General features: G+C 36.9%; 2 protein-coding genes and 1 pseudogene across 3 annotated transcripts; 2 read left to right on the top strand and 1 right to left on the bottom strand.

The window, feature by feature from the left end:
• LOC116900876 lies at positions 1-722 on the top strand (annotated as a pseudogene).
• A 5,626-nt stretch (positions 723-6,348) lies between these two features.
• Positions 6,349-7,284, bottom strand: LOC116900350 (olfactory receptor 5W2-like). Its single transcript, XM_032902103.1, has one exon. It carries the CDS (start codon positions 7,276-7,278, stop codon positions 6,349-6,351), a length of 930 nt encoding a protein of 309 aa, XP_032757994.1. The 5' UTR covers positions 7,279-7,284.
• A 5,715-nt stretch (positions 7,285-12,999) lies between these two features.
• On the top strand, positions 13,000-20,977 carry LOC116900348 (olfactory receptor 5W2-like). 2 transcript variants are annotated; one of them, XM_032902101.1, is made up of 2 exons: positions 13,018-13,925; positions 20,965-20,977. In XM_032902101.1, the coding sequence occupies exons 1-2, from the start codon at positions 13,018-13,020 to the stop codon at positions 20,975-20,977; spliced, it is 921 nt and encodes a 306-aa protein (XP_032757992.1). The 2 variants fall into 2 exon arrangements, with proteins under 2 accessions (XP_032757993.1, XP_032757992.1); XM_032902102.1 differs by lacking the exon at positions 20,965-20,977 and having other exon boundaries at positions 13,000-13,944.
• The last annotated feature ends 1,221 nt before the right edge of the window (positions 20,978-22,198 follow it).

Below are 22,198 nucleotides of genomic sequence, written 5' to 3'. Positions count from 1 at the left end.
CTTGTGAATTACCTTGACATAAAAGCGGCCCTCTTCACCACATTCCTATTTGTTTACCTCATTAGTCTTCTGAACAATCATGGAATGATCATCTTAATTAGAGTGGACACTCAGCCGCAAACACTCATGTATTTTATCCTCAGTCACTTCTCTTTCTGTGACCTCTGCTATTCCCCAGCAACTGGAACCAACATGCTGGTGGGTCTTTTAGTTGAGAAGAAAGCAATTCCTAGTGTTGATTGTGCTTTGCAGGTCTTTACATTGTACGTCTTTGCAGATTCTGAGTGTCTACTGCTAGCAGTATTCACCTTTGGTAGGTACAAGGCCATCAGCAACCCCTGTCTTTATATAGTGAAGATACCCAACAGGCTGTGCTCCCTCCTAATGCCTGAGTTTTACCTGATGGGAACAGCAGATATTTTGATACACCCATCCCTGGCCTTCAGCTTGATTTCATGTGGATCCCATGAGATCAGCCACATTTTTTTTTTTGATGTTCTTCCTCTTCTATTAATATCTTGCCCAGATACAGAGGCCAGTGTATTAGATATATTGACAGTTTTTTAGGTTTATTGAGCTGAGCACCCTTTCTGGAATTTTTTTCTCTTATTGCTACATCATATTATCAGTCTTGATGCTCTGCTGAGGGGTGGTTTAGAGCTTTCTCCACCTGTGCCTTAGCCGGATTTAAGCAGGGCAGCATCAGAAAATATATACTCTAAGGGTTAGTACAAATCACATGAGTCTTCATGAGGTCAAGCTGTATAAAATCAAAAGGACGAACTAAATGAGGAAGAAATATGTATTTCCTTAGAAACATAAAAATTAAACTGAGTAATAGCAGCAAACAGTAATAAGCAATCTGAACAAAGTGATTTCTATCTGTGTCACCTGAGAAGAGTACAAAAAATAATCTAGTAACAATTCTGTGCTTTGAAGAGACTGAGCTCACAAGAATCTTGTCTTTGTTTTATGTAGTTTTCTCACAAACACTCAGAATTTTCCTCATAGAATTAAATTTTTAGACGATGTTCCAACCGACTTCATGGCAATCTTAATCTTCAAACATGTTGACTCCATTCCAAAGCAGTTCATTTAATCAAGTTTTAGGATAGCAACTTCCAGGAAGCTCTGCCTCTATACAAAAGGGATGCGCACAGGGAGAAGACAATGTCTATGCAGTGAATGTACAATCAGAGGTCAGGATGTATGGAGACCTATAATTGGAAAGTGTACCGTGCTGGTTACAGAAGTACCATATTTTGTCAGTGTATAACAGGGTGCTAGAACTGTCAGTTCTTCCATGATTTCCGTTTTTTGCTTCTAATTTATTCTATTCCACACTTTGTCCTAGTTAAATAATGCTCTTCAATCCTTCTTTAAAATATTAATTCATTTGCACATGTAATGAGAGAATAAGTACATATACTTGCTTAAATGAGAGATCATTCTAGTTATGAAAACTTCAGAATCATATGTAGGAAACATGAGACATAAAAACAAATAACAAAACAGGCTGGAGAGATGGCTCAGTGGTTATGAGTGCTGACTGCTCTTCCAGAGGTCCTGAGTTCAATTCCCAGCAACCACATGGTGGCTGACAAACATCTGTAATAAGATCTGATGCCCTCTTCTGGTGTGTCTGAAGACAGCTACAGTGTACTTATATCTAATAAATGAATCTTTAAAAAGAAAACAGAACAAAATTCCATATATATAAAATGAAATTTAGGATTGCCATTAACCGTTGTTAAGATAATCCTACCTGAATGTGGCATATTCTATCTATACAATTAAATACTTTAGCGTTTGAAAAAGAACAAAACATGGTTATGGATACAAATCTAAAATATTCTAAATAATTAAGGTTCTGAGAGATAGGCATCTTGCCTATCAGTATGCTCAATGTTTAAACTTTTTCCTAATTTTAATCCATATTTCTCATGGGTGAACTTTGCAAAACCTTGAAATATTAGGATATGGAACTGAAGTATCTTTTGTCAAACACAGAGTTACTGAATTTTCCTGGGCACATTCATTTTTATCGTTCCAGCGTCAAATGGTCCTGCATGTAATTACTTTAGAATTGAAAACCTGAGGCTCCTCTATTTTTATTTTATGCTGTGGCAGTTTATGAGGTATCAGAAATTACTTAAAAGGATTTTCCATTGAGATAAAATAAGATTGGTGGAATAACTTCTCAGTCAAATCCTTTATCCTGTTTGTTTTTTTTTTTTTTTTGTGAACCTATTTCTCAATTTATCCCATTTTATTTTCCCAATTGCAAGAGTTGTGATGTTTTTACTCAAATGTTTAAATACAAAACAATAAGTGTGATTTTCTAGTTGTTTACTTTGGGTATTTTATTTATCTGATCATTTATATGTTTGCTTTCTTATTTTCTAAGAGGAAAGAAAGAAAGGGCATGAGGTTGGCTGGATGGGGAGGTGGGAGGGCTTTGTGAGGAGAGGGAGTGGAGAAAATTGTGAATTGAATATGCATGAAATACTTTTTCAACAAAGTGTGATGATGAAATAATTGTTAATATAATTCATAGTCTTTAGGGAATGATAAATCCATAAGAACAGAGCTCTCAGAGATTGGATTATGCACCTTACCACATAGGACCTAATGACTCTGTCTCTCCCTCTGCCACTAACGTGAAGGTCTAGACTGTCTAGGATAAGAATGAGTGCTATAAGCACTCACCACACCTAACCTAGATTAGTGACCGCTTAAGCCTAGAGTTGTGAGATTTACCAGGATGTGGCATTTTGTAATAACAACTCAAAAACGTAAGAAAAATAAAATGGTTGTAAACTGTTTTTTATTTCAAAGGTTAAGTAAAGTGTGGTGAAATTTAGTTGATAATCAATGAAAACTGAAAAGATCACTGATTAACTTTTATCCTTCTTAAAGGACATTTGAACTTCATTATATTTAAACAGTGATTTAAGCTACATCATCCTATTATATTATATACAAAATGGGATCAAAAGAAATGGAAAATTAAAAGCCAGTAATGTCTTAAAATACTTTGAGCTTATGCACTAATTTTTATTGTGAATGATCGAATGATGTTGAAAATTTGTTTCTTGGATTTGTTTAAGGAACTCTGTAACTCAAATTGAAGCTTGAAGAGTCTGAGACTTGCACAGAACTGTGAACAGCAACGTCAGAGTCATGGTTGTACTGAGTGAGATGTCTAGTTAAATAGTCATAGCTTCTCTTCATTCTCAGTCGTTCTGAATCACACCCTTCTTTCATATGTCACTTGATGATTGTAGGTAAATACTATAGAATTAGACTTATCAATCCGAACAGTCCACATATTTGGCATGACACTTATAGCAGACACTAAACAAAGTACACATAAGACTAAGAAAAAGTGGGAAACCATCCAAAATTAGGTTACTAGGAGACATTTTTGATGACCTGACACAGCCGTATCCACTGGATATGGGAGGAGTCCTGAAGCCAGCACAGCTCCCTCACACAGCTCGAATCTGAGCGGATTGCTCCAACCACTGTTCTTCTGATTACTAGCTTTCTGCATTATGATCCCCTTTATATCTTTTCCTAAGAAAAAATTATGTCTGAGAGTTTTAGGAAAATCCTAAAATTAACTTTATCTAGCCACTATTTGGAAGTCTTCCTTATGAGGCCATTACACCAAGGCCTCATTTCCCCAGAGAATCTTCTTGAGGTATGTGCCAGTCAGCAAACTCAAACAGCATAACTAGACATGGTATAGCAGACAATTGACAATTTCTGACTAGCCCGGAGAATGCAACACCTCTTTTTTATGTTAGGCTTAGAGCCCTCTGAAAATGTAGTTTAAAAATAGGGGGGTCATACAGAGTACATTCTGGAAGAATGGAAGTATAATAGACTGACTAAAATAAATTTTTTTCTATTTTATAGCATAGATGATAAAACACATAGCAAATGATCTTAGATATTAGTATTTTTATTCATAAAATAAAAACAAATAAGATATTTTCTGATGTTCTAGAGTGCTTTCAAACAGCAAACACTGCCGGTCTAAAAGTACTTTGTTTTGGATAAGACATTTTTTAGCTTCTTTAAATTGGAGATATAAGGCTAATAATAAGAATAAAATTTGTTGTTTGTATTTTCTAATTGTAACCAAATTTGTAACACTGGACGTATAATGAAGAGCCAAACGTATATTTTGTACAAACTGAATAATCACTCTGTTTTTGCTGTATGAAAAACTTGTATACATAAAGAAGCACCTGGTTCCTAGTTAGTCAAAGCAGCTGAAGAAAAGGACTGATTGCTGATCAGGGCCTCAGAAGCAGCCTGAGTGCTAGTTAGTCAGAGCTGCTAACTTCCCCTGGCCATCACATGACTGCCTCCCTATCATTGACTCCTTACTTCCTCTGAGGGCTATCCTGTCAACAAGAATCCTAAGGTCCTCAGCCTAGGAAGGTCTGAAGAACACCCCCACCCACCCACCGCATTGGATCTTTCTGACTTGTACTAGACAAGATGACCTTGTTAATAAAAGCCACCTTTGTGTAGAGCAGAAAACATTGACATCTCCATCTTTCTCTTTGCTTATTGTTGCTAAGAAGGTAGCACTTTAGCAATGATTCCATTCAATTCAGCAAATTTACGTCTGCATTGCCAGCCAAGCAACATCAATACAATCTAAAAAGCTTTTGAAGAACATCCCTAAGAAAATAATTCATTTATCATTATTAATTTATTTTAGTCTCACATAGTGGATTTCAAGAGAATCTTTAAGCAGTTCAGGAGTTATGGATAAGCAATTGCTATTTTACTGCTGCGGGTATTACAAGTGTGAATTATGTTTGTTTATATATTTAAATGGGCTTAATGATCACTTTAGCATATAACTGATATTTTCTACCTTTCCACATTTCATGTAAAACATGCAATGCAATTGTTTATAATATGAATTGCAGAATCGGTCCTTAAGTAAAGAATACCTACATCCTCATGATGAAAAAGTATCTGACACAAATTGTGTTACAGTGAACAAAGCATTCGCAAGATGATTGTTTATGACTTAACAAACGGATCCTTTAACTCAGGCAATGAATTGGGCAGGGAGGGGAAGAGAAGCAACTGAGAAATTTGACATTCATTACAGTCCATGTAACCATGCCCTTTACGAAGGCCCTTTTCTTTGCTCTTAAGTTACTTTTAACATCTGCAAGTCTCAAAATGAAATAGATAAATAGCCCATAAGACTTTTACAATTTCCAGATACTCTGCCTAAAATTGTTCTTATCTTCTAATGTTAGTGTCTGCCCTTACTTGCCAGGTCAAGGTCATCTGATATGAGGGACAGGAATGAAAACAGGACAGTTGGAGAATCCATAGCAAAACTTAAACAGTGGCAATTTCATTGACAGCAATCAGGCATGTTTTATACCTTTATCAGAAACAATAAAATGGAAATTGACAGGATCAATATAGTTGTAAATGCCAGGATGCTGTGATATTTGCAAACTGTATAGAGTACTCAAGATTAGTATCTAAGGCCAATTGTCCTATCAAAACTTCTATGCGTTCTTGACTTCCAAGGTAACATGCAGAGAAACACAAAGCAGCCTGAATATTCCACTGCCTGAGGGACTTTGTCAATCTCCCAGGAAGGGGAAGGCACATTATTCCTTAGAAGTCAGGGCCTCTACTTCAAAATTTGATTCCTGCCAAGGTAGCAAGGTTAAGCTAGCTCCATGGTTCCCTACAGGTAAATATATTTTTAGATATGTGACAGGGTATTTTTGTCAACATTGATGGTTTTTTGAAAACTGTATTTATATATTAACTTAATAAATACGCTGCAGATTATATTCTATGACAGTTTTGAAGGTGATTAAGACCTATTAGTTTGTTCATATAGGTTTTACCCATGACTTAGATTAGACGATTGCATTTATAACAATAGATGAAAGATGATACACCACAAAAGAAAAACGCAAAATACATTGAAGTATCTAATATAATACAATGTTCATAGTTTTATCAAGAGCCAAATTTTGTAGCCCAACTTCACTTTGAGACACTACAATTTGCTACATCATGCTTTGCGAACAGGTATGGGTTTATTAGTTTGACTGATGAAAATAATGTTTTCATATTTTGATACTCAAAAAAGCTGTCAAGATGAGAAGAGTAAAATATAAGTAATTTCATAAATTTATTACATTTAATTTAATAAATTAAAGATAAATATATGTGGAAGACTGAGGCAAAGATCCACAATGTCAAAGCCAGCCTGGAAAACATAACAAAAAGTTACAAGTTTTATGTGAATAAAGAAATTTGGTATGTATTCTGAATAAATATTTAAAAGCATCTTTTGTTTTTCATTTTCTCCAAGGCCTCTTTCACATCCTTGTTTCTCAAGCTGTAAATCAGGGGGTTCAGCATAGGAATCACAAGGGTATAAAATAGAGATGTCATTTTGTCTTGATCAAGGGAGTAAGAAGAACTTGGTCGAAAATATGTGAAGAGTAGCGTTCCTTGAAAAATAGCAACTGCGGTCAAGTGAGAGGTACAGGTGGAGAAAGCCTTGAGCCTCCCTTCAGTTGAACGGATTTTAAAGACTGATGCAATGATGTAACAGTAAGAAACAAGGACTCCTGAGATGGTGCTCAGTTCAAGGAAGCCATAAACAGTAAATAGTGCTAACTCATTTACTTGAGTATTTGAGCAGGAGAGAAGGTAAAGTGGAGGTAGATCACAGAAGAAGTGATTGATCTCATTAGACCCACAGAAACATAAGCGAAATGCCAACGTTGTATGTATCAAAGCATCTGATGTTCCCACCAGGTAAACTCCAGCCATGAGCATAGAACACACCCTGCTGGACATGTTTACTGTGTAGAGCAAGGGGTTGCTAATGGCCTGGTATCTATCAAAGGCCATGACTGCCAACAGCACACACTCAGAATCTGCAAATGTACAGGAAATGAAGAACTGCAGAGCACAGCCCCAGAAGGGAATCGACTTGTTTTTACCAAACATATCTACCAGCATCTTGGGACCAATTGCTGTGGAATAGCAGAGATCGCAGAAAGAGAGGTGGCTCAGGAAAAAGTACATGGGTGTGTGGAGCTGGGGATCCATTCTGATCAAAATGATCATACCAAGATTCCCCAGAAGATTGATAAAATAGATGAGGAGAAATATGGTAAACAGCGTCCCTTTCATCTCTGGGTTATTGGTAACTCCCACAAAAATGAATTCATTCAAGGAACAGTTTCCTATATCCATTCTTTCTTTCAGTCTATAAATAAAAATATTAAAAAATCATTTTGTTGTCAGATATCAACAGTGTATTTATAAGGTAGAATTTAATTAATTCATTTCTCATCTAATGTATACTATATAATTTTTTGAGTCCTGTTTCTTTTCTGCAACATTTTCTTAACCTATTTTCTATAACAAAATGACCAATATCTGGAATAGAGTCAAGAAACTATCCACCTCTAGGGTACAGAACTTTATACATATTCTCTAATGTATATAATGTATATAAGTATATAATGTATTTAAGTTAATTTACATTAGAAAGATTTAGATATACTCATTCTCTTTTGATTTTTGTACAATAAGAAATAAATACAAATGTTAGACTCAGGGTATACTTTTAGAGGACTTATTTTTATTATTAAATATGAATTATTCAAATCAGTTTAGTTATTTTATTCTTGAAAGAACACACGATGATAAAATCATTTTATTGGGGCTGGAGAGATGGCTCAGCGGTTAAGAGCACCCGACTGCTCTTCCAGAGGTCATGAGTTCAATTCCCAGCAACCACATGGTGGCTCACAACCATCTATAAAGAGATCTGATGCCCTCTTCTGGTGTGTCTGAAGACAGCTACAGTGTACTTATATATAATAAATGAATAAATTAAAAAAAATCATTTTATTGGTTTAGAGATAATGAATGATAACTCTAATAACTAAATATGTTTAATCTAAAAATGTAGAACACAAACATTTAATACTAACAAATGAATGGTTAGTCATTTTTTTATTATATTTTAAAATGTCTTTAATTGAAATAAACTTATACCATTTCTCCCTCCCTTTCCTTACTCCAACTACACCTGTTATGTTACATCAAACCACTTTCATGCCCTCAATCGCAAATTGACAGCAACACTTCATTATATAGTATATATAGTATATTAGATAATATATATAATCTGTATATTCACAAATAAACATAAATATAGAATCTTCTGATAGTTTTGTTGTTGTATTTATATGGTTTCAAAACTAGCCAAATTTTTCTTGGTCTATGTTTTATTTCTCTATCATTTTCTGAGACATAAAATAAAACTTATTACATCTTTGATTCTATAATCTATTATGTTTTATAGTAGTACTCTTACCCAACCATAGCAGTAGTCTGCAACCAATGAATAATGCTATTGATGTGTTACATGTCTAAAAATAAGCAGTATCCAAAGAATTCATCACATACAGTTGGATTTCAGTACTCAAATTTTCATCACAATGAAAACCAGTAATTTCAATGAAGTCTAATAAATGCTATAAAATGTATCTGCTTATTACTTGTAAATATATGTATTTTCATTGCATATGTAAAGTGTGTGCATATATTTATGTATACATGTGTTTAGATAGATAGTAAAAGGAAAATGATAGGACTTTTGCCTCTTTTGATTATGTAAATAATATGGAATGTATTCATAATTCATTGACATGTCATACATTATTTGTAGCACATTAAACCAACCATTTATATTTTATATTTAAATCACTTACATATATATGTATGGGTATAAAATAAGAAGAAATAGGGCTTTCCTATCCACGAAGACTAAATTAAAATAGTCAAAATGCTATGTTGCTGATACTCTGAAGATATTTAAGACTTGTGAATCTGTTTAAAAATTTTCATTCATTAGACCTAGTAAATTCTTTAATCGAGCCAGAAGAAGGATCATCACAGAAATATCTATTTATAAAGAGGTAAATTGAAATTATTTTGCTTTACTCTGTTTCTAAAGATATAGAGATATAGGAACCCACCTTAGGAGAGTAGCTCTTAGGTACCTGAACACTGTGATGGTGATATTTTATTGTTCCAATTGTCATTTGGGAGTGAAGATTATGAAATCATTTCCCCTAGGGTTTGTCCTGAATGATTAGTTTCTTCTTCTCTATTTTTCTCTCTAAATCCATCACTATCTTTAGCAAAGATGTAACATGAAGTGTTTGCTATTTTCATTAATTATTCAATTTCAAAACGGATATTACAACATAACACACATATACACTCACATACACATTATGATAATATATTAGATGATTAAACTTTTCTCTCCGAAGTCAAAATCCAGTAACTCAAATTTTAAATGGCCATAATTAATCATTCCCAACTCCCTTTTCAATTATTATTATTATTGTACAGCTGTGACCACCACTCAGAGCCAGTAGTAAATTGAACTATTATGCCTAAACTAATAAAAATAACTTGGTAAAAGGTCAACTAGCCTCTCAGTTCAAGCTCTATGTATCTCCTTAGGCAACTCATTCTGTATTTATTTATGAGCTCAATATGTTATTTTCCCCTATATAAACTGGCCTTGAACACTGTTCAGGGTCATGGCTTTCAACTCCATAACCTGTGAGCTGTGGCCCTGATCCATCAGTCTTGGATTGTGGGTTCAATAAACTATCACAGTCTGACTGAGGTGAGTGTTCCTATGGTTTTTGGAGCGACTCCTGGACACAAATACTTTATTTCTAACTTCTGTAATTGTTCATGTAACTCATTTTTCACATCCATTTGTTTAACTACTTGTGTCTTCCATAAATGAATCCACTTAGATCAAGATGAAGATAGGTTTAATAAACAACGTAATAAAATTTGCTAATATGTAATTAGAAATTTTATGAACCTATATTAATTGGAGACAGTAATCTATAATTTTATTTTTGTTTCACTCTTTTTCATTATATATTATGTTCAAGGGGTTATATCCTAAGTCCTGTAGTTCCTTTTAAGCTGTTAACAATAAACATTGAATTCCCTACCCCTTGTCAACCTATCAATATTAACATAGCTTTACATGACTTTTTTCTATAGTCTTGTAACTATCCCAAAATGGAAAATGCATACCCACAAACACCGAAAAGTTCCACATTTACTGTTTATCACTTTCTGGGTTTAAATTTCTTTTTCTTTTCTTTTCTTTCTTTCTTTTTTTTCTTTTTTTTTTTTTTTTTTTTTTTTTTTATTAACTTGGGTATTTCTTATTTACATTTCGAGTGTTATTCCTTTCCGGTTTCCGGGCAAACATCCCCCAATCCCTCCCTCCCCTTCTTTATGGGTGTTCCTCCCATCCTCCTCCCATTCCTATGTAGGAAATAATCATCAACAGCAAACTCAAGTTACGTATTTTGAACACATTGCCAAAGATTAAATATTCTAGTCTAAAATGGGACAATTGGAGCCATATCAAAGAATGATTCAAAAAAGAAAGAAAAGAAAAGAAAAGAAAAGAAGAGAAAAGATGAGAAGAGAAAGAAGGAAAAATAAACAAACAAACATAGCAAAGTCAAAATCCAATAGGCCAAACACCAAATCTTGCAGCTACATGTCTAATGCTTGGGACTCCTCATAAATTTCTCTCTCCTTTTGTAAAGTTGTATTTCTTTATTATATATAAGTACACTGTAGGTGCCTTCAGACACATCAGAAGAGGGCATCAGATCTTATTACAAATAGTTGTGAGCCACCATGTGGTGCTGAGATTCGAACTCAGTACCCCTGGAAGAGCAGAAAATGCTCTTAACTACTGAGTCATCTCTCTAGCCCCATACATTTCTAAACACTCTATCTGAAAGCAAGAGGTAGGAGCGAAGGGCTCTGTCACCTTGTAATTCAAGATCATAGTCTATAATCAATGGAAATCAGAGCTGCAATTTAAATATAAACTGTAGCAGACACCACAGAAGCATGCTACTTACTGACTCACAGTCTCACGAGCAGCTAGATTTTTATACATCTCAGACCCATTCCAGGGAAGGTCTCATACATCTCAGACTCATTCCAGGGAATATCAATCTCATATTACTCAATACGGTTTCTCATAGACCTAGCAATCTCAACTGGAAAATTTCTTAAATGATGAACTATCTTCTGCAATGATTTGATCTATATTGTGGTACACTCATTACACACACTTACACACACACACACACACACACACACACACACACGCAGTTTGTGTTTTGTATTCTCAACAAGCCAAAGTTTTCCCAGCCTTCAAAACACTACGTGACTACCTCAGTGTGGTTCAGACTATTGCTTGCCTTCTTTCAACAACATGCTTTATACATTTTCCAAATTAAATTTAATTAAAAATTTTTATTTTGGGGGTTGGGGATTTAGCTCAGTGGTAGAGCGCTTACCTAACAAGCGCAAGGCCCTGGGTTTGGTCCCCAGCTCCGAAAAAAAGAAAAAAAAATTATTTTGACATACCAAATTGATGACTATAGTAAGAAAGTATAGTTTATTCTTTAATGAGGAATGTTATGTACTCACAGGAGAGTAAAAGGCCATGAGTAAAAGTAATAACATGTTTTTATAACAATAAATCCTAGGGGAAAGACTGCAGGGATATAAATCCCAAGTGGTACATGATAGAATAAAATGCTGCCTTTCCCTTTCTCCTAAGGAAAACCAACTCACCTAAGGTAAATTCCTGAGATTCCTAATCAAATAACATAAGATCAAAAATTACCTTTTCAGAAAAGGTCTAAATAGTTTTAACATTAATGAATGTTTGGGTCTTACTTGGATCAGTATGTCTAAAATCTATTGAAAAAATGATTATATATTAAGTAATGAAGACTGACTCTCTTATTAGTATCTATTAAATCACATTTTAATAGTTCTTAATAGATTATTGGAAGATAGTCTTTATTCATTTTAATTTGTGTGTACATATCTGTAAATTCAAGGACTGAGTTTTGTTTGTCTGCATTTTTGATTACCTGTTTCTACAAGATAAAGATTGTGAAAATGTATTAAAATAATAAATTGTAAATTTCATTTCTCAGTAAGATACATAGAAACAGGCAAATTCTCCTATAAAAATACATGCCTACATTCTAATTTTCATATGTTTTCTAAATCACACACACTTGGAAAAATCATAAAAATTCACATAATTGCACATAAACAGAAGGCCATACATCTTATTATTCTTGATTTAGCCTCACATTGTTTCAGTGTTTCTAATGTGAAATATGCAATATCTTCAGCTATGCATAGGTATGTGTGACTTCATTTTAATTACACCATTTCTTAGCCTTTTCCATTGAATGACTGTAAGAGTTTTCTTTATGTTCCAAATGCCACACCCTCCAAATACTATACAAGTATGATGGCCAGTCATCGTATTTGAAAACAAAAGTATTTGGGAATTATTTGTTCCTTATCATATACTAATAGAAATTTTGCTGAGAAACAGTGGAAAACTATTAGCTGCTATTTTGTTTGGGATCTCGCTTTTAAAACTCAGAGTTTTTCATAGAATCTTGAAGTTTGGGGGATATATATATTCATTCACATATATATTCATATATATATGCATATTAAGTACAGTGAATTTGAAACTTCGATATCGTGCCATTTATTCTCACTAATTTAGGAGATTAGTATATAATATTTTTAAGATTATAAGATGATATAATGATGAATATATTATCCCTGTTAAGGAAAGTAAATTCAGAAAAACTAATGTGTAGAAGGTGATATTTCTAAAGAACAGTTTCTAGATTCCAGAGTTTATTAGTTGTTATGTGAGAGAGATTATTAAAATTAAATGATTCACTCTTATTTGAAGATTGAAATCTAATTATATGTGTTTTGGGATAAATAAATTAAAAATAAAATAATTCTCTGCATAATAAATGTATTTTGAATACATGCCTTTTAATTTTTAAAGTTTATCAAAGAAACATGGACAAGAGAAATTGCTCCTCTCTGGACGAATTCATTTTTTTGGGAATTACCAATAACCCTGAAATGAAAGTGGCCCTCTTTACCACGTTCCTACTTGTTTATCTCATTAATCTTCTGGCCAACCTTGGGATGATCATCTTAATTAGAATGGACACTCAGTTGCACACACCCATGTACTTTTTCCTGAGCCACCTCTCTTTCTGTGACCTTTGCTATTCCACAGCAATTGGACCCAAGATGCTGGTGGATCTTTTAGCTGAGGAGAAATCAATTCCAACAGTTGGCTGTGCTCTGCAGTTCTTCACCCTCTGTGCCTTTGTAGATTCTGAGTGTCTACTGCTGGCAGTGATGGCCTATGATAGGTACCAGGCCATCAATAATCCATTGCTCTATACAGTGAACATGTCCAGCAGGCTGTGCTCCCTCCTGATGGCTGGGGTTTACCTGGTGGGAACAGGAGATGCTTTGATACATACAACGCTGGCCTTCAGTTTGTGTTTCTGTGGGTCCAATGAGATCAACCACTTTTTCTGTGATGTTCCTCCTCTTCTATTAATATCTTGCTCGGATACAGAGGCGAATGAGTTAGCTATATTCACAATTTTTGGTTTTATTGAACTAAACACAATTTCTGGACTTCTTGTCTCTTACTGTTACATCATCTCATCAGTCTTGAAGATCAGCTCGGATGAGGGCAGGTTCAAAGCCTGCTCCACCTGTGCCTCCCACTTGACAGCAGTTGCAATTTTTCAGGGAACTCTGCTCTTTATGTATTTCCGGCCAAGTTCTTCTTACTCTCTAGATGAAGACAAAATGACCTCATTGTTCTACACCCTGGTAATTCCAATGTTGAATCCTCTGATTTACAGCCTGAGGAACAAGGATGTGAAAGAGGCTCTTGAAAAGTTGAAGACTAAAAGGTGACTTTATATTAATTTCCGATATAACTGTATGTGTTTGCTTTTAATTTATTCTCCATCACAAAATATTGCATCATCTATTAATTAATATCAATATACCAACAAGCCTATCATCTAATTTTAGTAAAAGAGTGCATCTATCTATGCTTAGTTTTCAACAAACATCATATTATTCTCTCTCTTTGTAGAAATTTAGGTAACAATTTCCATTGTGCACAAAATGTATCCATCCTTTCTTTCTTTTTATTTTGTTTTTTTTTTTTTTGTTTGTTTGTTTGTTTTTTCCGGAGCTGGGGACCGAACCCAGGGCCTTGCACTTGCTAGGCAAGCGCTCTACCACTGAGCTAAATCCCCAACCCCCATCCTTTCTTTCAATGTCAAATTTAATAGGATGTGTATTATTCACTGATTTGGGGAGATTTAAATTTTTTAAGCTATCTATGTAGCTTACTTGGCATTGATATAGATATAGATATATAGACATAGATATATAATGTATAAATGTATACTCTCATAATTACATAATTTCAGAGAAGTCTATGTGCCTATCTATTGATTCAACATCAAAACAGACTCTCTAATCCAGTTTTAGAATACCATCTTTTGGGCTGCAGAGATGTCTCAATGGTTAAGAGCACTGACTGCTCTTCCAGAGATCCTGATTTCAAATCCCCAGCAACCACATGGTGGCTCACTACCATCTGTAATGGGACTGATGCCCTCTTCTGTTGTGTCTGAAGATAGCTTCAGTGTAGTTACATAATAAATAAATAAATCTTTTTTTTAAAAGACATCATCTTTTTAAGAGGTAGATAATCTGTCTCCATAGGAAAAAAAAAAGATACTTGTAGGATAGGAGAAGTAGTCTGTGTCATGATTTTTATAACTAGTTGTCTGCTGTGGGTACACATATATTTGTAAAATCAAGTATATTTGATTATCAAAAGTACCAGTCTTGGCAATAAATACATGGCTGCTAGAAATATCTTCTATCATGTCCACCATTGACTTCTTATTTATTCTTTTTTTCTCCCTTAGTCCTAAGCATTCATTAATTTGCAGCCATTTCTTAAGTTACTGCATGAAATGAGAAAGTATAAGCATACATTTGCTCAAACACTGAGTGACCCTAATTATGAAAATATCAGTATCTGTAGTGATCCATATTGGATTTGGGCCTGGCCGCTTTGTAACTGCATGGCCACAGTTAAGAAGTCATGGGATTGTTGGACAGAGGCCTCCCCATGTATTTACGGCACAGGAAGAAAAGACCAAGTAGTAAACACCCAGTGTCTCCACTGCATGACCTCTGCTGAGCCCGGCTGAAGCATGTGGAACTGACACACCTGGACCACACCTGGGTGGTGGTCAATTTACTTCTGCCTTTTACTTCCTCAGCCTTATCCTTGAGATTTAGGCTGGTCTTGGATTTCTCCCTAGTTAATTCAGGTCTCACATTCGGTCTTTTGTTACCGAAGTGAGCCAGGTAGTCAGGAGCCAGGGTTTCCCACTGTGCTTCCCAGTTATTTTCTACCTGGAGACTTGGGTATATAAGTGGTGAATAAAGCTACAGGAGACTCTCACTATTCCTCCTCACTCTCACTCTTCCTTCCGCTCTTCCACTTTTCCTCTGTCTGTCTGTCTGTCTGTCTGTCTGTCTGTCTGTCTCTCTCTCTCTCTCTCTCTCTCTCTCTCTCTCTCTCTCTCTCTCTTCCTCTCCTGGCTTGACACGATAACCTGTGTGTGTGTATGTGTGTTTCTTTCATCCTGTAGGCTTTCGCCCGATTCTCGGTACCAGGTCGGTGCTGGCGCCGACAAGGGGGAACAACTTTATTATATGAAATTTAGGAATACCTATTAGCCATTGTTAAAACAATTCTACAAAAGAGTGTGGCATATTTATGTTCATAGATGTATACTTTAGAGTTTGAGGAAAGTACAAAATAAGGTTGTTGATACAAACCTAAAATAATTTTAAATAATCATGTTACTGAGATATGAGCATCTTGCCTTTAAATGTGTTTTTGGTATACCTTTTTCATGAACTTATGAAGAAGATGTCTTGTGACTGAAGCTCTAAAAATTCTTTCTGAAAAACTGAATTTCTGAATTGAAGACCTAGTGCTGCTCTGTTTCATAATGTGGGACAATATGCCATCTCAGCAGGTGCAATACAGGTGATGCTATTCAGGTCCAGGTGTTTGAGATAATGAACATTTGAATTCTGAGGCAGATAAGTCATGTCTAACTCTGACTGTGCACTGAGAGGTTACAAGGAATTCAAAGGGACTCTCTAAGCATGGGCTTGAGAGGAGCCAAGGAGTTCATCTCAGGAAAGTTCAAGATAATGGTAGAGACAAGGCTTTAACTTTCAGGTATCAGATGCTTGTTAGGACCAATATAAATCTGAAAACATCTTGCAAACACGTGACTGTTCCCTAATGAAGAGGTACCAACTCAAGTCTTGTCACTTTATGTACAGGACAAACACCATCACTGTGATTGTTTCTGCCCTCAGTTCTACAGTTCCCTCTGAACTGGCAAGCACAAAACCGTATCATTGGACAGATCATGCGAACAAAACAACACAGAATGACCAACCAGGAAATAATTAGCATTATCCCTTGATGAGCAAACCTTGAGCTCAATGAGCCTCATCTTCCTAGCATAGCCTCTGTTCACTTCATAGAGCTTCACTGTTTTGAAGGTAGGGATAGACTTATCTGGGAATAGTGGCTATGGTGGGGCCAGAACCGTACTGAATTTCTGTCTGGGGTGGGTGTGGGCTCAGGGGAGCTGAGAAACATACACAAATCTGGTTGTTTTCTAGTGTGTGCACCATTTTCTGGTTGCTTCTCATTTCTGCCTGGTAAAGAGAAAAGGTTGGACTTGTGTTTTGGGTGTCATAAAGAGGTCTTTTGCATGAATGCTACTTTCTCGTTGTTTCTTATTTATGCCTGAGAGGAAAGGTTATATTTTTGTTTTTGTATTTTGTGTTTGTGTTTCTTGTTACAAGGTGACTTTGATGAGATCATTTTGACAGATGACTTGGACAAAGTGACTTTGACTTTGATGGACATATTAACATGAGACAGGCTATGTCTATCACATTCCACAGGTTCCCTTCACCACAGAAGAGGCCAGAAAGCTGGTTCCTGGCCCCACAGGGGAGCCTACCAGTAGATAAAGGCTTTTCATCAGTTTATAAATAACCTTCCAGTATCCACAGAAACAAACAGACAAACAAACAAACAAACAAAAAACCCAGGACCTCTAGAGCCTCCACTAAAAAGGCCTTACTCTGTCAACTACAGGTGACCTCTCTAGAACCAGGGGATGCATACTCAGACTTGGGGCTCTGGCATCAGCCACTGGCCAATCTGTCACCAATTGCTAGAAGCTGGACACTGCCCTATTTACAGGTCAATGTAGCAAGGACTTCTTGGTTAAAGATGATGCCTGAATGACTCATGAGTCTCTCTTCTTGAATATCCCAAAGATAACTTTTCATCTGCCCTGCTGCCTAACCCTGACCTTGATTGATGGGCCTCTGCATGACTGCTTAGACATTCTGGCCCACATCTATGGGACCAAAGTAACCCCTTGATAGATGCAGAGATAATTTCATTCAATGGCAACAGCTTCATTCAGGATGGACTGGGACAATGGTGGGCTCAAACATCAAGATCATGTGAACAGAGTCACTCCTGACAAGAATGTTAGCCCAGAAAGCTGAACTAATTGCTCTGACCAAGGAGTTAAAGCTGACAAAAATACAAGAGACACACACAGATCGTCAGTGTACCTTTGCTACCACACACATATCTGTGGGGCTATTTATAGGGAGAGAGGTTTTCTTAAGGCAGGACTAAAATACATCCCAGAGGGCAACAAGACAGCCTAGTGGGTGGCCCTAGAAACAGGACCTCTCAGGTTTTTGATTTCCACACTCTGACCAGATAATAGACATAGTCTGGGTCAAAAATCTGCCCATGTCTCAGTGTCATAGGAGATGGAGGAGGACAGCTGACTACAAACAAATTTTACCAGAGAAAATGGGTCTACACATACTAAAAAAATGATCTATTGTTCTTCACGCATGGGAATCTGGAGAATGTAGGACTCAGTCCCTCCATATCAGAATTAGAGATGCCAATTCAAAAACTGCTGAAACTGTTAAAAACTGTAAAGCCTGTCAAATGACTAATGTGGATGCCAATGAGAAGAACCCTGGTACTCAACATGGGAGCACCAAGCCAGGAGTCTATCAGGAAATGGACTCCGTGGAGGTCAAACCAAGAAAATTCAGATACAAACATTTGTTTAAATGTATAGATACCTTTTCAGGATGGACTGAGACTTTCCCAAATAAGCATGAGATTGTGCAGATGACAACAAAGAAATTAGTAAAAGAAATTCTTCCAAGATATGCTTTTTCTAAGTATACAGGGTCAGACAATGAACCTACATTTGTGTCCCGGGTAAGTTATGGGGATTGATTGGAAACTTTATTGTGCTTAAAGACCCCAGAGTTCAGGAGAGGTAGAAAAGATAAATAGAACCCTAAAAAAGACCTTAACAAGATTGACCTTAGAGACTGATGGTAACTGAATGACTCTTCTTCCCTTCATCCTTTATAGAGTACAGAATGCCCTATACCAGATGGCACTTGCCCCTTTTAAAATTATGTTTGACTCACCTACCGACAGAAGTTATTACACAATCTCGAGGATATCCAGTGGGTACAAAAACATGTGTGTCTTAAACTTTGTGCTTTCCATATAACAGGTCCACCTCCTGAGCTCCACCTACTTCAGCCTGGATATGAGTCCTAGTCAAGAGACACTGCCAGGGGTCACTAGAGCTTCACTGAAAGAGTCCCTGTGCTACAAAGTTAGAGCATGGATCCACCAGACATCTGTCTGAAGTTGAAGAAGACCCTGGCCAGCAGGAGGAGAATTCAGCCTCAAGACTCCCTCCTGTCTCCAACAAATGGGCCCCTACCCTTGCCTCAGAGACACCACAAAGACATAGCCCTGTTCCTGTTTGCATGAAACTTCAGGAAGTCCTATGATTGGGCCTTCTAGTCACAAGAAAAAGGAGGGGGCTGGGGAATGAGAGGCCAAATTTTTTCAGTCCTCCATTTTAGAGGACCTGACCTAAGTTTGAATTCAGGTAAACAAACAGGCTGGTTCCTAGCATTAGTTTCCAAGGTGCCCCCAACAAACCCAAGTCTAGCTCCAATCTATGTCTTTAAGCTAATCTCCAACAAGACCTGTCTCCAGGCTATTCCTCCATCGAACCTGCACATTCAAGTTACAAGCCCACCCGCTGCCTAACAACCACCAATGCAGCCAGAAGCAGGAATTAGGTTTATGATATGACTCCCAGCACCAGCCAATTATGTTAAAGGCCGAAGTAGCTTTTCAGTTAGATGCTTGCACACTCCCCTCCACCCCCTCCACTGCTGCTTCCTATAAAGCCTTTCCCCATAGATATTCTGGCCTCTCCCAACTCCCACCACCACCAAAACTGTCCTGTTTGCCAGCAGTACACTGGAGGTCCCAAGATAGCTCTAATAAAGACACTGCTGTGAATTGCATTAGATCAACTTATGTTTTTTGTTTGTTTGTTTGTTTGTTTGTTTTGGAGGGGGGTATATCACTAACATCTCCCTGGCACTACAATTCCACCCACATAGAGCTGGATGGATTACTATTTATTGGGTTTGCTTATGGGGAATCAAAAGATGGTCCCATGGCACACTGGCTATGTCCCTCCTGTGAAAAGACAGTGTCTTCCATACAGCTACAACTCCACCATCTACAATTCTCTTGCACCTCCTGAGAAGGTACAGCTGGGGCAGAATTAGGTACAGCTGGGGGTGAGGGGAGGCGAAGGCAATGGATCAGGTGAGGCTCTAATGCTGTTTTCCATTCCATCCTTGCTTTTGGAAGTTACTCCCTGGTTAAAATCCACAGCTAATGCCCAAGGCAACAGTGAGATCTGGTTGCAAAAAGACAAAAAAAAAAAAAAAAAAAGGCAATAGAATGGGAGCTCAAATGTTGTAAAGCCAGCCATCAGTCTTTATTTGGAAGCTCCTTCAAACCAAAGGATTGTCCATTCTCATGCATATTTTTTGGTTTGTGTGCTAAGTACAAGATAATTTAAAAGGGTGTTGGCTGTTATCTGGAATGTGAATAGATAAAGAGCTTCAAAGAGTTTTCTCTTGAGAAGTGAATTTAAAATTAGAACCACACTAAAAACATTAGGTCCAGAGCATTAGAATGAAAAGCCAGCCATTTAAAGCTTACTTTACAATCCTGTTTCCCCACAAGGATCTCAGGGTGTGTAGCTCACAGAGATCTGCCTGCCTATGCCTCCCATGGGCTGGGAATAAAGGCAGAAACTGCCACACCCTTCCAGAATCCTGTTATCTGAGAAAGTTGGAATCACAAAGTTAGGCTGCGTTTTATTTGGCTTTTATCTTTGTCTTGAGACTTCGGAGCCCTTCAAGGTCACAAAAGATTTAATCTACATTTTAATCTTGGAAAAGTTTGTCGAAAGGACAAGGGTGGGGTTTGGAAAGATGGTTCAGTGGTTAGGAGTCCACATACTGCTTTCATAGGACCTGTGCTACATATTCAAAACCCACAAGGTAACTCACAAATGACTATAACTCGACTTATGTCTTCTACCCTCCACAGATACCAGGCACATGTGTGGTACATACATGCAAGCGAAACTCATGTTCTGATCCTTTAATCCCAGCACTCCAGAGACAGAGGGAGCAGGATGTATGTGAGACCAGCTCGGTCTACAAAGTTCCAGGACAGCCATGACTGCAGACAAAAAACTGTCTTGAAAACTTAGGCAGATAGACAGGACAGGACAATTCATATCATGGTGAAATAACCTTCATTTACTATAGGGATAATTAGAAGCACTTAAAAGCGCTCTGGGCAGCGGTAGCACATTTCATTAATGCCAGTACTCCGGCAGGCACATTGCTGAAGCCAGCTAGGTCTTTAAACTGAATTTCATGATGGCCCCAGCATGGAAGCCATGGAAGCCTTTTAAACATTTTAAATGCCATCTTTAGCACATCTCATACCTGATTTTTAACAAACTTTACTTTTATTTGGTTACTGGCTTTAGGGTTAACCTTGAGCATACATATAAACCCTTAGGCAGACTAACAAGAGGATACAGAGAGGGTGTACAAATTAACAAAATCGGAAATGAAAAGGAAGACATAACTACAGAATCAGAGGAAATTCAAAAAAATCATCAGATCCTACTACAAAAGCCTATATTCAACAAAACTTGAAAATCTGCTGGAAATGGACAATTTCCTAGACAAATACCAGGTACCAAAGTTTAATCAGAAGCAGATAAACCATTTAAACAACCCCATAGCTCCTAAAGAAATAGAAGCAGTCATTAAAGGTCTCCCAACCAAAAAGAGCCCAGGTCCAGATGGGTTTAGTGCAGAATTCTATCAGACCTTCATTGAAGACCTCATACCAATATTATCCAAACTATTCCACAAATTGAAACAGATGGAGCACTACCGAATTCCTTCTATGAAGCCACAATTACTCTTATACCTAGACCACAGCTGAGGAATGCCGAATGGCTGAGAAACACCTAAAGAAATGTTCAACATCTTTAGTCATAAGGGAAATGCAAATCAAAACAACCCTGAGATTTCACCTCACACCAGTCACAATGGCTAAGATCAAAAACTCAGGTGACAGCAAATGCTGGCGAGGATGCAGAGAAAGAGGAACACTCCTCCACTGTTCATGGGATTGCAGACTGGTACAACCAACCATTCTGGAAATCAATCTGGATGTTCTTCAGAAAATTGGACATTGAACTACCTGAGGACCCAGCTATACCTCTCTTGGGCATATACCCAAAAGATGCCCCAAAATATAACAAAGACACATGCTCCACTATGTTCATAGCAGCCTTATTTATAATAGCCAGAAGCTGGAAAGAACCCAGATGCCCTTCAACGGAGGAATGGATACAGAAAATGTGGTACATCTATACAATGGAATATTACTCAGCTATCAAAAATAATGACTTTATGAAATTCATAGGCAAATGGAGGGAACTGGAAAATATCATCCTGAGTGAGGTAACCCAATCACAGAAAAATACACATGGTATGCACTCACTGATAAGTGACTATTATACCAAATGCTCGAATTACCCTAGATGCACAGAACACATGATACTCAGAAGGA

The sequence above is a fragment of the Rattus rattus genome, chromosome 5 (genome assembly GCF_011064425.1).
Source record: "Rattus rattus isolate New Zealand chromosome 5, Rrattus_CSIRO_v1, whole genome shotgun sequence".
NCBI classification, from domain to species: domain Eukaryota; kingdom Metazoa; phylum Chordata; class Mammalia; order Rodentia; family Muridae; genus Rattus; species Rattus rattus.
Note: the sequence above shows the minus strand (reverse complement) of the source record. Positions and strands in the feature narration are given on the sequence as shown.